At 36.1% G+C, this 15,254-nt stretch overlaps 1 protein-coding gene across 5 annotated transcripts; it reads right to left on the reverse strand.

Moving 5' to 3' along the window:
• Positions 1-864: 864 nt before the first annotated feature.
• On the reverse strand, positions 865-14,537 carry LOC104086080 (uncharacterized). Of its 5 annotated transcripts, XR_004504241.2 has the most exons (24): positions 14,065-14,537; positions 10,091-10,345; positions 9,882-10,006; positions 9,749-9,793; positions 9,003-9,084; positions 8,833-8,901; positions 8,525-8,695; positions 8,376-8,441; positions 7,475-7,543; positions 7,294-7,365; positions 7,102-7,163; positions 5,870-6,148; positions 5,157-5,290; positions 4,940-5,034; positions 4,835-4,873; positions 4,688-4,747; positions 4,423-4,524; positions 4,222-4,273; positions 4,061-4,113; positions 2,260-2,324; positions 2,111-2,162; positions 1,428-1,540; positions 1,236-1,332; positions 865-1,151 (listed from the first exon to the last, which is right to left on the reverse strand). XR_004504241.2 is itself a non-coding variant. In XM_009590246.4 (23 exons), the coding sequence occupies exons 1-22, from the start codon at positions 14,230-14,232 to the stop codon at positions 1,472-1,474; spliced, it is 2,184 nt and encodes a 727-aa protein (XP_009588541.1). In that variant the 5' UTR covers positions 14,233-14,537; the 3' UTR covers positions 865-1,332; positions 1,428-1,471. The 5 variants fall into 5 exon arrangements, 3 of the variants coding, with proteins under 3 accessions (XP_009588541.1, XP_070039042.1, XP_009588542.1); XR_011410707.1 differs by lacking the exon at positions 1,236-1,332 and having other exon boundaries at positions 1,377-1,540; XM_009590246.4 differs by having other exon boundaries at positions 865-1,332.
• Between the last annotated feature and the right edge of the window lie 717 nt (positions 14,538-15,254).

A 15,254-nucleotide genomic window follows, 5' to 3' on the forward strand; every position in this document is an offset into this window, starting at 1 on the left:
CGCACTTGACATCCATAAATCTCATTCAACACATGCGAGTTATAAGCTCCAGCCTCCCGCCAACAAATGCGACTTATAAATGGCAAGCAACTTATCACACTTATCACCTGTGTTATTGAGGGCTTCTTTATCCTTATCTTGTACCCTACAATTGCCTTTTGCATATTAACACACCATTGAAACTGAGAGCCAAAAATGCATGTTTTGGGGGAAAATTCCAAATAGTGTTACTTTTGAACAAACATACGATGGTTAAAGTAGTAACAAGGAAAGGACGTAAACCTAAAATGATGTCCAAAAGCGTAATTATTCACTGTAGATGTTTGTTTTACCAACCAAAGAAAAACTAGATTTTGTATCTAATCAACAAACTATCAGTAAGTTTCCAAATTATTTCTAATCTTTGTTTAATAGCATTTAGTTTTGTGCAGCTTAACGTAACATCACCATTCAAGGAAATAACCACAACACAATATAATCCCATTAGTGGGGTCCGTGGATGATAGTTTGTACGCAAACCTTACCCCTATCATGAGGTAGAGAGGCTGTTTCCGATAGACCCTCGGCTACCTCCCTCCAAGAACTCCCCGCCTTGCTGCTCTTGGAGTGACTCGAACTCACAACCTCTTGGTTGAAAGTGTATGCTCACCACTAAAGCAATCCACTCTTGTCAAGGAAATAAATGCTAACTATTTTGATTTTAAAAAAATACAGCTAGCTGGTACATATTACACTTCCCTAAATATAAGACGATAAGAAGAAAAGAAAAACTAATGAACACCTTCAGAAGTTTAACTGGTCCGACGCCACGAAAAAGTAAAGTTTCAAAAGGATAATAGATACAAAATTATGTCACAAGTGACGTAATAAGAAAGGAGAGAAATGAAATTATGTCAGGCATCGACCAGATTGAGGGATGCTTGAGAAGCTATAAGCATTATTGAATACATTCATGGTCACATTGATTGATATATGTTACAAAATTACAACTTAATTTTGCAATTCAGATTACTACATAAACTAAGGATCTACAATTAAAATGGACAGAACTGAATCCCCGACCCCCACCCTCTGCCTTCCTCTCCCCGCCGAGCCTTCTCCGCGATCTTCTATATCTAAATAAATAATCCCTTTGATTGGAAGACGTGAATCTGCACAAAAAGCTTGTTTTCAGCTCGTACTCATCAAACAAATGAAGAAATTATCTATCCACTGATTATTTTGCTTATTGTCACTTGGAGATGGATTCTTCCACATGAGCTATTCAACTAGGACAAGCGCATGATTCAGCGACATAAGAATAGTACAGCCTGCCTCTTCCTATACCTCAACCTGCAAAAGCGAATGACACTGATAAAATCCATCAAGGCATTTACCTGCGAGAGAAGATTTCAAAACTGTCTGCTATAGCAACATCAAATAGACACCTGAATATACACGGTGTTTTACACTTGAAAAGTATCATTTGGCATCACGATTCCAATTCTCTTCTGTCCCCATCCTCTCCGCAATTTGACATGCCATTTAACCGCTGTTGCAACTGGTAGCAGATGAAAAATCATTGTTAATGAATGAGCAAACACTGAGATACTGTTAATAAACCTCTTCCGTTCGTCCGTCCCTCCCTACTTTCTTTCAATTGTTGCTACTTTAGGCCTAGTTTTTTAACCTAAACTTCATCAAGTAAAAGAGATATCTCCACGCCATTGGTGTTCTTTTAGTTACTATTATTATTTATGAAAATATTCCCCAGAATTTCTTTTTCTCATGTTTGGGAGGAAAAGAAATGTTTAAGAATTTTGGAGACACTAGTCATATTTTTGCAACGATCCTTCTTTGGGAAAGGTCAGGAAACTGAAAGAAGAAGATTATAAAGCATTGTTTTGCCCTCCTCTTCTCCTTCAACTCACCCAATTGGTACTCACAACCTTAGAAAGCTATGCATTTTCTTTTCTCCTCCCCTCTTTTTACTTTTTTCTGCTCCTATTGTCCAGAAAGTAGTTTGGTGTATGTTTAACCACAATAGACCTCTTGTTATCTTTTCTTTTTTTCTTAAATCCAATTTAAATTAGATAGACCTTTGCATTGAAGAAACTGAGGGTGCACTTACCTGCCAGTATTTTAATTTTTCTGCAGTTAATTCATCTGTCAAATTAATCATCCTGCAAAGTAGAGAGAAGATCAGTTCTTCAATTAAAAATTGTACATAGAACTGAGAGAAGCATGACCATAGTTGATTTGTGTGTGCAGCGGGCTAACCTAGCCTGAAGCTCAGATATTTTGACTAGCAATAGCTTCTCCCTCTCAGAAACAGCTGCTTCAACCTGCAAAACGAAACAGTCTTGATCAAAACATTTGGGTTGCATACCAAGTAGTACTGGGGGCATCCCAATGATGCCAGATGCACAAGATGAATACTTTAAAAGTGTTAACACTAGAATTCCCATGAAATTATCAGCAGCAATCAATAATATATTTTATTTACTTTCTAGTCTCTATGGAGTAGGGGTAAAGCTGCGTACGTCTTATCCTTCCCGGACCCCACTTGTGGGAAACTACTGGATTTGTTATTGTTGTTGCTAGTCTCTATGCCAGATGCACAAGATGAATACTTTAAAAGTGTTAACATTAGAATTCCCATGAAATTATCAGCAGCAATCAATAATATATTTTATTTACTTTCTAGTCTCTATGGGGTAGGGGTAAGGTTGCGTACATCTTACCCTCCCCAGACCCCACTTGTGGGTAACTACTGGGTTTTTTGTTGTTGTTGTTGCTAGTCTCTGTGGAGTAAGAGGCTAGAGAAAACGAGGCAAAAGATAATAGAAACACCTTGTGATGAGATCATAGATGACAGGAACAAAATGGAGTATTGGTTACGCGATATGGCAATTAAAGGGGTTAAAAAAAACACATAAATATATTTTTTTTTATTAGCCCAGACACACATATAACAATTCTAGGCTAATGAAAAACATCTTCTTAAGTAGGACAAGTCAACCATCCAAATAATACATCAGACTGTATACGTGTGCGCAGACATATAGCAAAATCTCCTCTTATTAACTCTTTTTTTTAAAAAAAACAAGATATCCCCGGGAGCTAGTGAGGCGTGGTTCAGAACTAATGGGCCTGGCGCTCAACCCTTCTCCACTTAAATACCAGGCTTCTGTTTGCGGTAGGGTTCAACTGACGTGCACCTAACCTACACATCATGCGTTGCGCTCTTACCATTTCCTCTTTATTATCAATACTCAGTTTATTTACTTCTTGTCTTTCTCACTTCTAATATAAACAGTTGAATGTACAAAATTCTTTATCCAGAAAACTCCGTCAAGCACATATTCCAGTTTCTCAAGAATTAAGCAATAATAGTTGGTGAACTCCTGAAGTTTGATTTCTGTGTGTAGTTTACTTGAAACAAACTGACAAGAAACATGAAGAAAACCAGATGGCTGAGGCATCCTATTGTCAATCAAGATATGATAAATAGATAAAAAATCAAACATTTCAGCATCCTTATGAATCGACTATATAGGTACAGTGTCTGTCAGGATACCGTTGATAAAATACACTGTCCGATTGCAAACATCTTGCATTCAGATGGAAGAATGATTCAGCACAAGGATCATTAAAGAAAGATTTTGAAACGGAGAAAGGTAAGAAACAAATGGGTAACTGAAGCAGAATGGGGAAAAAGATTGAGCAAGCTGCAAATGATTTCTCCACGTCCACTTAGGTTTCAAGGACCTATTGCATGGTAATTAGCAGGAAGCACAGCAGGTACAAGGAAATTCTTCCAAGCAATTTAGGAGCTTGGTATTATCAGTAATTCAGTATGGTGTATATCAAATGGAGGACAGTCTTAAAATAGGAGAAGTAGTTTCATATATTCTACACAATAATTTTCATAGCTTGAACACAACCTGATAGTTTTGCTGTCCTGTAAGATGCATTGGAAAGAAATGTGTACAATACACTTAATGGAGCTCCACATAAACATTTGCAGCTTCTAAATTCTTAAAGCTAACATATTTTCAAAGCAAAGACATGTACTTACAGTTCCGTTGTTCTCTGGGCGCTGTAGGGGAGGTAACTTTCCATTTTGAGAAGCTGAGATAGAATAAGAAATTTCAATTAAGTAAACCTGAATCCATGTTACTATCGGTAGACATGTTTCATTACATAAGGGCATTAGAGATTTCTTTCTTGTTTACTTACAATCTCCTGACTCAGATAGTTGCAAGCTACTCAATAGATTTACAATGAGATCCTGATAACAAGAGCAGTAGAAATAAGAAGTTAGAAGAACCAGAGAAATAGAATTGAATTAGTGACTCGTCCCCATTTCCTTTCTTGTTTTTGTTTTGTTTGGGCGGAGGGGGAGTGATCTTGCATCCCTACCATACACTGATGCCTTACCTGTTGGATTGACGTCTGTTGAAAAAGATTTTGTAGGTGAGGCATGAGAACTGAAGCAGGAACATTATTAAGGCCAAGATCCTTCGGTGGTTGACAGGGTGGCTGAAAATTGATCAAAAAATTGATTATTAGGTCAATTAGTTCTTCGTTTTTCACGGCTCTTTTCACTTGGTTAAGACAAAATAGCCCATTAAGGTGGGGCTCAAAAGTTTTAACATATTCCATCATTTAACTGCAGTAGTAAAGAAAGGGAGAATACACACACCATCTGTTTAGATTCGACCAGCCATTCTCCAACACTAGCAGACTTCCTAAGTGGTGATCCCTGGGAATCACAGAAATCGGGTCAAAGATACTATAGGAATGAAACATTGTGTTCTTTTGAATCAAAAGGCAACATTACACCACTTACTTGGGAAGATCGTCGAGGCACTGTACATAACGGAATATCCTAACATACATATTTAAGTTAGCCAATAGTCACCTAGAAGAAAGAGCATGTAAAAATATGATTTACCTTCACAAGATCTACATTTTCCGATGTTACAGAAAAACGGCCTTTTATTTGAACCAAGTTCGGCTTTGACTTGTCATCCAAAGAATCTTTGAATCCTGAACAGATAAAAATTATAATTACTGCAAAACCCTTAGTTAGGATGTCACCTAGATTTTCCCTATAAACCAATAGTCATACACACAATAGCAAAATGAAGTTGTCGTAAGAGCATTAATACCCCCAGATGATTTAATTGGAGCTGATAAACTATTTCCAGAAGCTCGGTTAGGAAGCATTAAGGGGCCACTAAAGCTGGGTGCTCTTCGCACTTGATGAGCTTTATCTCCTGGTTGTTGGTTTTCAGTTTCACTTCTGCAAGAGAAACATATGTTACCTCACTGAAAGTTCCCATTTTGATAGCAATTGTCCAGACAAAAGAATAATCTCATACTTCGATGTGCAAATGCTCCAAGAAAGCACAATGAATTACAATGTAGAATGATTTCGGTGTATTTGGATTATTTCATACACCGAAATTAGCCTATATAACATGTATTCAACACACTAATTTTAGAGAAAATGCCAGTGAGAATTCCTTCTCTCATGGAAATCTTCTCATTCCAACGAAGTAACAATCTAAGAAAAAAATCCGGCACCTGCCAGATAGATGGTAGAGAGACCAAGTTTGAGCTTTTGATTCTTACCAATTCCTTTTCACCCCGCAGCTGAATATGGACTGAAGGGAAAGGCTATTTGATTCCTGAATATTAATGAAGCTTCATATTTCAAGTTGTTTTGGTGCAATGTTTTTTTAAATAAGGTAAAGTAATTTATTGATAATGTACCAAGATGGTACACAAAGATGTTTTGATGCAACGTTTTTCTTTTGATAAGTTGTCTTGGTGCAATGTAAGATACAGCGGAATAAGAAAGCAATGAGTCGTAGCAAACCTTTCAGAGTTCCGAGCTCTTTCTGATGCCGAGTGACTTAGTACAACACCAGCCATAAGTGGTCCACTCTGACTTTGACGAGCTTTTGGGGTTTGAGTTCTATTCTTGACCGGTAAAGCATCTTTCTCAGAGGTTAGGGGCTGCAACTCTGTTTTTGATGCGTTCTTCTTTAGTCCATTTTTCTCCCAATGATCAGAATCCAGTTGACTACTTTCCAGATCTTTTCCATTCTTGATCTCATATTCAGCTAATGGCACTTCACCAACACTTTCTTGCTCACTGGAAAAAATGTATCAACGAGAATTCAATTGAGATTATAATACTCCAAGGCCTACTTTGACCAAAAACAAAATTTTAATTAGTGGCTCACATAATCATAGCCCATGCATAACCATTACCTACGTTATCATATTTTAGTGATGATGACAAAACCATTATTAATATGCTCTCCAGGGGAGAGCAGTTTAAAAACATATGCTGATGTTTTTGATCTTCTGATCATAGCCCATGCATAATAGTTACCTGCATTATCATATTTTGGTGATGATGACAAAACCCTTATTAACATTCTCTCCAGGGGAGAGCAGTTAGTTCTCATTAAATACGCTGATGTTTTTGATCTTTTGTAGAAGACAAATTATTACGTTGAGAACATCTGGTTGGTACTTGGTTCCACAGGAAAAAATATTCTCTCCAGAAGAAAGAACATCATGGATAAACTAACTTCAAAAACATCAATATGGAATCTCAGAACAAAATTTAACAAGAAAAAACACATACATCCTGCACCTCTATTTCTATGACATGCTTAGTTATTTGGGACATTCCAAAATGTTTGACACCATTCAGTAAGATAAATATTTTACAGCATTTATAATACATATTTGGTTAATTATCCAAATTTTGAACTTTAATATGATGTTTCCTGAATCATGCTAATTTTCAGGCATTACTTTAATATTTTATTACATCAATACAATATGCTTTTAAGTTATATTAACAACTTAAACACCCATCCAGAAAATACGGCTATTTAAAATGAGGAGTACAACATTTGGTCTCAAGATGGTTTAACTCGTTCTAACTCCTAAAAGTACCAAGGAATTCAACTCTTTAACACTTCGGAATTCAGAATAAGGAGTCAGATTCCCCCTTGCAAACTAACAGCAACTAATTTGATATCTTTCTACGACAATTTTTTTGTGCCTGGACAAAAAGAGTGACACGTATACCTGGCAATCGAATCTTTTCTCGGGATCTGTTTTCCAGCATATGGTGATGCAATAGATTTTTCCTGCAAATAGGAGAAGAATTCACGTACAGGATGATATGGCTAAAGAAAAAAAAAGGCTAAATATAGATCTAAGCCGATATTAATAGCTTGAAAATAGACTAGAAAACTATAGCAAAAGACTACAAAAGACCTTGTAGTTCATATAAGCTTTCATGGCTTCATCTTCTTCCTTAATTTCTTGTATTTCGTCATCGTCCTGTACCTGTCACAGCGAAAGTCAAACCAATTCAAATTTGGGATGGCAAAAATCATGGAGCAGAAGTGAACGGGTATGTTTATCAGACACAAAGAGACCTCTCTCACATACATACCAGTGAAGCTTGAAGCTTCAAATCCTCCAGATCAAAGTTCCAGGCGCTAACTCCCCGTTGGTATTCACTCTGTGAAGAACAAAAAGTTAAAACAACAACATACCCAGTATTATCCCACACTGTGGGGTCAAGGGAGGGTAGTGTGTATGCAGACCTTACCCCTACCTTGTGAGGTTAGAGAGGCTGTTTCCAAAAAGTTAAAACAGAAGGAAAAAATTTAAAGAAGGCAACTCCTGATTATGTTCACTCTCAGATGCTACAGATAAAGAAAATTGAAAAGAATAAGATTAGCCTACAGGCACAAAGTAGACACTGCAAAAGAGAAAAAAGATGAAGGAAAATACTTTACTTGCTTTTATAAAATTAAAAAACTAGCCATAGACACAATGCAAGTAGCAACAATTTCAGCTAGGAACGTAAATACATAATTTGAGTACATCATCACCATCCTTTTTGTTTTTTCTTTAGAAACGTGAAGTACATCATCAACATAATATCCCTCTCCAAAGTCCAAAGATCGAAACAGTAGAAGAAAAGAAACTATAGAATTTTCTAAAAGAATAAAAGAACCAACAGAATGAAGTTGACAGTTAAAATTAGCCAATTGTATTCTCTAACCAATTGTATATTTGTATCTGAGATTTTCATGGAATGCATAAAGTCCAAAAGAGCAAAATGGAGGTCCTAAGTTCTGGAATTCATAATTGAGTGGCTGACTAAATTTTCTTATCAAAGATGGAAAACCAATTCTGGACCACATAGATACATCACTCTGTTGGACATTTTCGCTCACAGAAAAATAGCATGGTAGCTACTGCAATAAATAAATGCACAAAAATATAGATGGTATAACCATTGCGCACTAATGAACAATGCCATTGACAGAACAATTGCATCAAACCTGTGACAATGCTTCCTGCTCGGAAGAAGGCATTTTCTTCAAAGCTAGCTGCGCAGCATCTTTAAGCTGCAATGATTTCATCAAGCAACATTAAACAATGCTAAGTAGGAAAAATAATGAACCCTTAGAACAATCCTCTTATGAAATACCTGCAGGGCTTTAACTCGATGCCAAAGTGGTGGCAAGTCAGCAAAAAGTTTCTTTACAGAAAGCTCTGGAGGCTTGGCATTTTTGAAAAAAGAATGCTTCAACAACTTCTCAGCGGTTGGCCTTTTATTTTGATCTTTCACCAAGCACATTGCAACCATTTCCTTGAATGACTGTTACGACAAGTAAAAACTCTTTTTCATTTCCATACATGACCACAAGATAAAGACTGAAGCACATAGCAAAGCAACATATTCAAATATCTTCATGAACATATGTAAATGAAATTGGCAATAAGCAATACCATTACCTTAGAGAATTTTTTGTCTCGGTCATAATCAAGTCCAGGAGGGGCATTCTGTATTGTCATCAGTAGAACCTGTGGCAAGAGAGCAGAGGGTAACTTAAAATAATGCATACTCAAGCACAAAGCTAAAATATTATTGTTGAACCCTCTTGGAAATGTATATATATATATACCTTCATTGGAGGGTACTTTGAAAATGGTGCATGACCATGAGCCAACTCCAGGGCAGTTATTCCAAGTGACCAAATGTCAGCCCTGTAGAAGGAAGAAAATTAATGTCTCTTGCAACAATCATAATAATATTCCCAGTAACACTGTATAAGTAAACCAACACATCATCCAGACAAGCACAAAATGTAGACAATTCAGAATTCTCATCTTAGGGCCTGTTTGATAACTTTTTTTTCTTCTAAGCACTTAACCTGACCAATTTAAGTGATAATAATTTAGACTTCTTTATACCATAAACAAAAAATCACTTAATACTTTAAATGTTCAAGTGAAACAAAGTCTAGTTATCACTGAAGTCTGAAAGACCACATATCCAAAAGCAAGTTTCATGAATAAAAATGCTTACATCATTTCTTCAGGCATGATGGATGCTTCATCATTACAACATGAATAAGTACATAAACTCTAGCTAGCATTATCTAGTGACAAAATTAATATACTTCCAGTTATAGTTTCAACAAATATTCAAGAGGATATTTTAGATTTGAATTCAGTGACAGGATTAAAATACGTAAACTTAATACCCTTCAGTATGAAAATTTCAGTAGCTAAAATCACCCAACGATACAATTTCAGTCGGAATTCAGACTTCAGCTTTGTCAAATAGCTCTCAGTCAACCACTAAATGAATATTTACATCATATCATATGAAACCATCAAGACCTTACTCATGACAAAGAAAACTCACTTGAAATCATATCCAGTTCCAGGCTGCAGAACTTCTGGTGCCATCCTACAAAATAAAAGTAGTTGATAGACATGTTCCATAGAAACAAATACTGATGAGTGGAAATTGACCAAAAGGATGCTTATATGCTCACCAGCACGGAGTTCCTACAAAGGTATTCCTAGACCGTTGTCTATCACCACTGTCAAACATGCATGCTGAAACACCAAAGTCCCCCAGCTTTACTATCCCATTAGTATCCAGCAATATATTCCCAGCCTGCAATGAGAAAAAAGTGGTACAGAAACCACAAATATTGCAAATTTGAGGATTAGCGACAAGGGAACATCAGTTTTAACAAACCTTAACATCTCGATGGATGTGCCCATGTCGATGGAGATATTCCAAAGCCTTGAGAGTTTCCTTCAACATAGAACAAATAGCGGATTCTTCGAATCCATCTGGATATGCTATCTTCATGAGATGCAGACAAGAACCCTCGGCCATGAAGGGCATTACCACCCAAAGGTAGCTATCAACAACAAACGAACAGAATGACTTTATTACATTAGGATGGTCTATCAAACTCATCGTTTGAGCTTCCCTGCGAATGTCATCCTGTGAAGAAGTAAATTCTTTCAACTGACCATTGCAAAAATAGCAGCATGATAGATCCAAATAGAAAAGCAATTACAAGAACAGTCTTTATAATGTGACACCTCAACTTGTAACTATAAGAAGCCTTCCTTGATACTTCTACTCCTCAAAAAGGAACACAAATCACGTCGAGAGAACTTTTCTCAAAAGACTTACAATCTCTCGAAATGCATGCAACTTTAGCTAAAAACAGAACCTTTAAGCAAAAGATCCACACAATGCGATTAGGGTTGAGTTGTTACTGTCACACTTGTATTTTTAGTTTGGATAGATTTGTACTAGTGATAAATGTGAGACTTAGAAAACATCTATTTTTAGAGAACGGAGAACCTCTGATTTGTCCTAAAAAAGAAATTGTTGAACGGTGAAATAAATGAGCCTGAATAGAGTAGAATGAATAAAGGGGATTCATATAGTTAATTGATTCCAACTAGTTCTGGGATTTTTTATTTTATTTTTTTGATAAAGTAAGTGATTTCAATAGATGGCATCAAGAAGATGCAAGAAGTACATGATTTGGCATTTAAGCTTACAAAAAATATTCCGGCTCCTATACATAATTGGCTAAGCCAGATCTAAAGAACTAATGAAATCCAAAAGATGATCAATGTTGATAGGGTACAGTCTAGACCAGCAAAACAAATTCGCAATACACAGAGCAACTAGTTCTGGGATTTATTGATTGAAAGGGCAGTCCGGTGCACTAAGCTCCCGCTATGCGCAGGGTCCGGGAAAGGGCCGGACCACAAGGGTCTATTGTATCAATATTCGAATATGTTACTCTTTAATTCATAATGCTGTTAATGGAAGAGAATTGGGCCACCTGAAACATATAATGAACCAAAAAAGTAAAAATATAGTTTACTCAGTTAAAGAAAATATGAGGTGTTATTCTTCTTTTGGGTTTGGGAGTGGTTTTTTTTTTTTTTTTTTTTTGGGGTGAGGGGGGGAGGGAGGAATTTACATGCGCCAACTAAATATATTATTCCCTAATAACATGGAAAAGAAATTATCTAGCGACATCAGATGCCAAAAAGTGATTCCTAGTCAAAACTTTTAATCTAAAATTGGTGGAAGTAGCAATTTGACGGGCTAGTCCTTAACATTCAAATAAGTTGAGTAGTGAATAATGTTTTTTAGCCAAATGAGTTCGTCTTTGTACTCTTCAATCAAAATAAGAGTTTCCTAATTAATTCTCCAATATGGGTTGTTAGCCATTAAAAAGGTGGACACCAATGCCAGGAGGATTCCGTTATAGCGGGATCGGGAGAAGGCGAGTGTAGTCACCTTTCCCTCCTCAATGGCGAGTGCAACCAACAACTTCACCAATTTACCGGTAATCCCAAACATGCTCCCACATTCCAACCAAAAATTACAAAAAATAAAAACAGAAATGTTTAGCCTAACTATTATATTGTTAAATGCTCGTCTGAGGCGCGCGTAAATTCTAAGACTTAATGGAGTGCAAGCTAGTCACTTCGCCCCACTTGCGGCATTTTGGTGCAGGCATAGCGCGCACCTTAATGGTCTGTCTTAAAGAGGACAAGAAATAGATAACAAATTTATATATTTTATAAACTTATATATTATTTTTTTTATAAGTAAAGATAATTATTAGCAATATGATATGTTTTCCTTTACCAAAAAAAAATCCTTTTCAAAGCAATATGATATGTTTTTCTTTTTATAATTCCGGTGTACGGGCCAGCTTGCATGCAATTCGATTATTCCACCGGGTACTGCTATCTCCAACCAGTATAGGTACATAGTCTGCCACTGCCAAGGCTTAGACAGATAGAAAGAATCACCTACTGCTTTTTGTCTTTGTTGGGATTGAATTGTAATCTCCGAAGTTTGCACTTAGTTCATTGACCACTAGGATATGTTAGCAACTTATGGATGAAAATATGTGAGAAACTATGATATGAAATCAGAATTTTAGTACAAAAAGAATATGTCAATAATCTGAATTAGAAACTTGCTTCAAAATCATACATTTACAACTAGATTGAACTTGTTTATATGGCTTTTACTCCGAATATGCTAAGTTATTGTAGTTTCCAATTCTATAGCCCATAAAACTACTTTTTATTTTTATTGTAACTTTATCTTGTAATATACTTTTTCTTGCCTGGGCCTTACAACACTAAAAATCATGCTTTACTTGCGCTTTGTGCGGTTAAAGTCAAAACCCCACCAAACACTTGGTACCTTTCTTTGTTTTTCACCTTTGATAACACTGACCAAATAAATTTTGGTGGGTGAACACATGCACACATCAATACAACCCACAACCAGCTAAAATTATAACTAAACTTTTGTCCCGAGTATAACAAAGGCATGTGCCATCGCTCTCGGTTATTTTTAAAAAAAACAAGGTTATACTCTTTTTTACAGTGATGTTAAAAGCAACAATTTGAGGTGGTCATGGGGAGGAGTTCCAGCTGTAAATGATTGACTACTGAGAAGAGTTAAAATGTACAAAGGGAAAGAACCTATACTTCAGAACACTAGCAATATGCCATAAACAAGAGCAGTCCTTCATGCTATAATCTTGTGAAACTGGAGATGCAGAATGCATGTAGCAGTTTTCCATATGAGCAGGTGTAGGTTGTGCGTATGTTAGTGCCAGGTACTAGTATACAAGTTCAAGAAAACCCTATCTGCCAAAATGAACTAATGTCACAAGTGAAAGAGAAATGCTGGGCGGCACGAAAATTGACCTAGCAGAGAGGGTCATGGTTACTTTCGGGATACTTCCTCTCAAATATTTTCCTCAGGCTGGTTACAGTTAGGGGACTATTAATTGCTTGTACCAGTTCTATATTTACCTTATTAAGAAGGAAAAGATATTGAAGGATCAATTCATTTGAGAATAATAATTTCAAAAAGACGAAAGTTGTGGTGTTCTAATAGTGAAAAATAGAACAAGAGCTTTAAGAGAGAAATCAGCTAACCAAAAAGAAAACTTTTTTGAATTTTGATAGCTAGCATCCCTTGATAAAATAGAATTAGCGGAGATAGGGATGATGTGGTATCTTGTTGGGAGCTGGGATTTGATAGTATTTGTCGCACGGATCCCATGATAAAGGTCGATCTTAGATGATGTAATTCAAGTGAACATTTAAGAAGAGAACTGTTGCAAAGTTTCTTTGTCCATTTCATTGTTGATCAATCTATCACTAGATGCAAGTCGTTGTTATTCTTACTACAAGTTAAGTAAATACAGCTGCCACTTTGGAAATAAGCCTAGTTAATTGATTGTATTTTGTAATCTGATTACACACAAATTAAATCTCGCTCCATATTTCTGTTAGTGCGTTAATACTGATTTGTTTTCAGCATTATAAAATTATTATAGGAACCAATACACGTACAAAATCAGTAAGTTTGTTAAATCAACATCACTTGGAGCTACCAATTAATGAGTCTTGTTACATTAGCCGTTGACAAATTACAAGAAATACAAACATTTGACCTATTCAAGTCAAAGCAAACAAGGGAATCACAATTGAAGCATCGTCCGTTCAACTCTATGATCTCCATAGCCAAATTTGCAGTTCTAACCACTCAGATATACTAAAAGTGCATCTAATCCGCAAGTCAAATCAAGTCAAAATCAAATTTTCAATCAGTAAAAACTCGAAGCAGAAGAAATAGAGTAGGAAAGGAGAACAAACCAGATTGCTATTACAGCGATCGAGATCCAAGCACTTGACTGCGATGACTTCATTGAAAGGAAGATAGATCGCTCTATAAACAGTTGCACTAGCTCCGTAACCGACTTCTTCTAGAAGCTTGTAATCGTTTGGATTCGCCGAATAATTTCTCGGACCACCGCCGGCCATCGCCGCTCCGCCCGAAGAAACAGAAATCGCTTAAGTGTTATAAAACTGAATTGTATAAAGTCGCCGATTATGGAAAATGGCCGTTAAAGTTGACAGAGAGCATCGGAGATGTATTGGCAGTTGAATGTAGCAGCTTACAGAAGAGCTATTCTATGACAAATCTCTGAATTATTAGGCTATTATCGGTATTTTCAGATTTTGAGTTTGTTTTACTATTTTGTTTTTCTAATAATATATTTTTTCTCCTTTTTTTTCCCACTAAAATTCTAGGCGATAATTTACTGGACGTGCCTGTTGACTACCATGAGAATGAGAGAGAAAAAAGAGAGAAATATATGAAAGGAAGGAGGTGACTGGATATGGATACGGCTACGAATTCGGGTCTGGGTCCGGATCAAAAGTTGGGTGGTGTAGAGATGCTGACGTGGAGACCTGCATCTCTTTGATGACACGTGGATTCTTTGCCACGTGCTATGATTAGTGCAGGTTAATCAATAATTTTTGGCATTAAAGGGATTTTAGTGAAATAATAAGCCAAGATTACTCCTTTTTTCAAAAATATTTCTATTTGAAGAGCAAAAGGGTTGGAGATTTTCATCAGTATCATTAGAGTTTAAATTTCGATAGCCATAAGTACTCTTCCTTCGCGGATATGACATTTATTCCCTTTAAATCATGAAAATTAATCGTGTTTAAATTATTTTTCAAAGTAACATTTTATCAGGTAGACTCATAAGTTAGTGCATATGGAGCTCAGCCAAGTAGAGTGCTGTAATTAGCAACAGAAAGCAGAGGAAAATTAAAATGAGATTATTTGTGCATTAGTGGGTTTTTTTGTGTAATTTCCTCTCTTTTTTTTGTTCAACATCCAAATTTATCTCTTATATCTCGCTGGTCTGTGTATATTCTTCTAATTAAAAAATATAAATGTTCTTTTTCTATTGGTCAATTGTTTAAAGTGTAAATTTTACTTGTTTGATTTCTAGAGAAATAAAAATAATCATTATAAATATAAGGGATAA

Source organism: Nicotiana tomentosiformis, chromosome 8, assembly GCF_000390325.3.
Source record: "Nicotiana tomentosiformis chromosome 8, ASM39032v3, whole genome shotgun sequence".
NCBI lineage: Eukaryota > Viridiplantae > Streptophyta > Magnoliopsida > Solanales > Solanaceae > Nicotiana > Nicotiana tomentosiformis.

Excerpts from the sequence above, each read along its gene's own strand:
- LOC104086080 (XM_009590246.4), bottom strand. The coding sequence starts at position 14,232 with ATGGCCGGCGGTGGTCCGAGAAATTATTCGGCGAATCCAAACGATTAC. Across the intron at positions 6,149-7,101 it reads AGAAAAGATTCGATTGCCAG|TGAGCAAGAAAGTGTTGGTG; the intron begins GTATACGTGTCA and ends CATTTTTTCCAG. Across the intron at positions 5,035-5,156 it reads TCCAATTAAATCATCTGGGG|GATTCAAAGATTCTTTGGAT; the intron begins GTATTAATGCTC and ends TTATCTGTTCAG.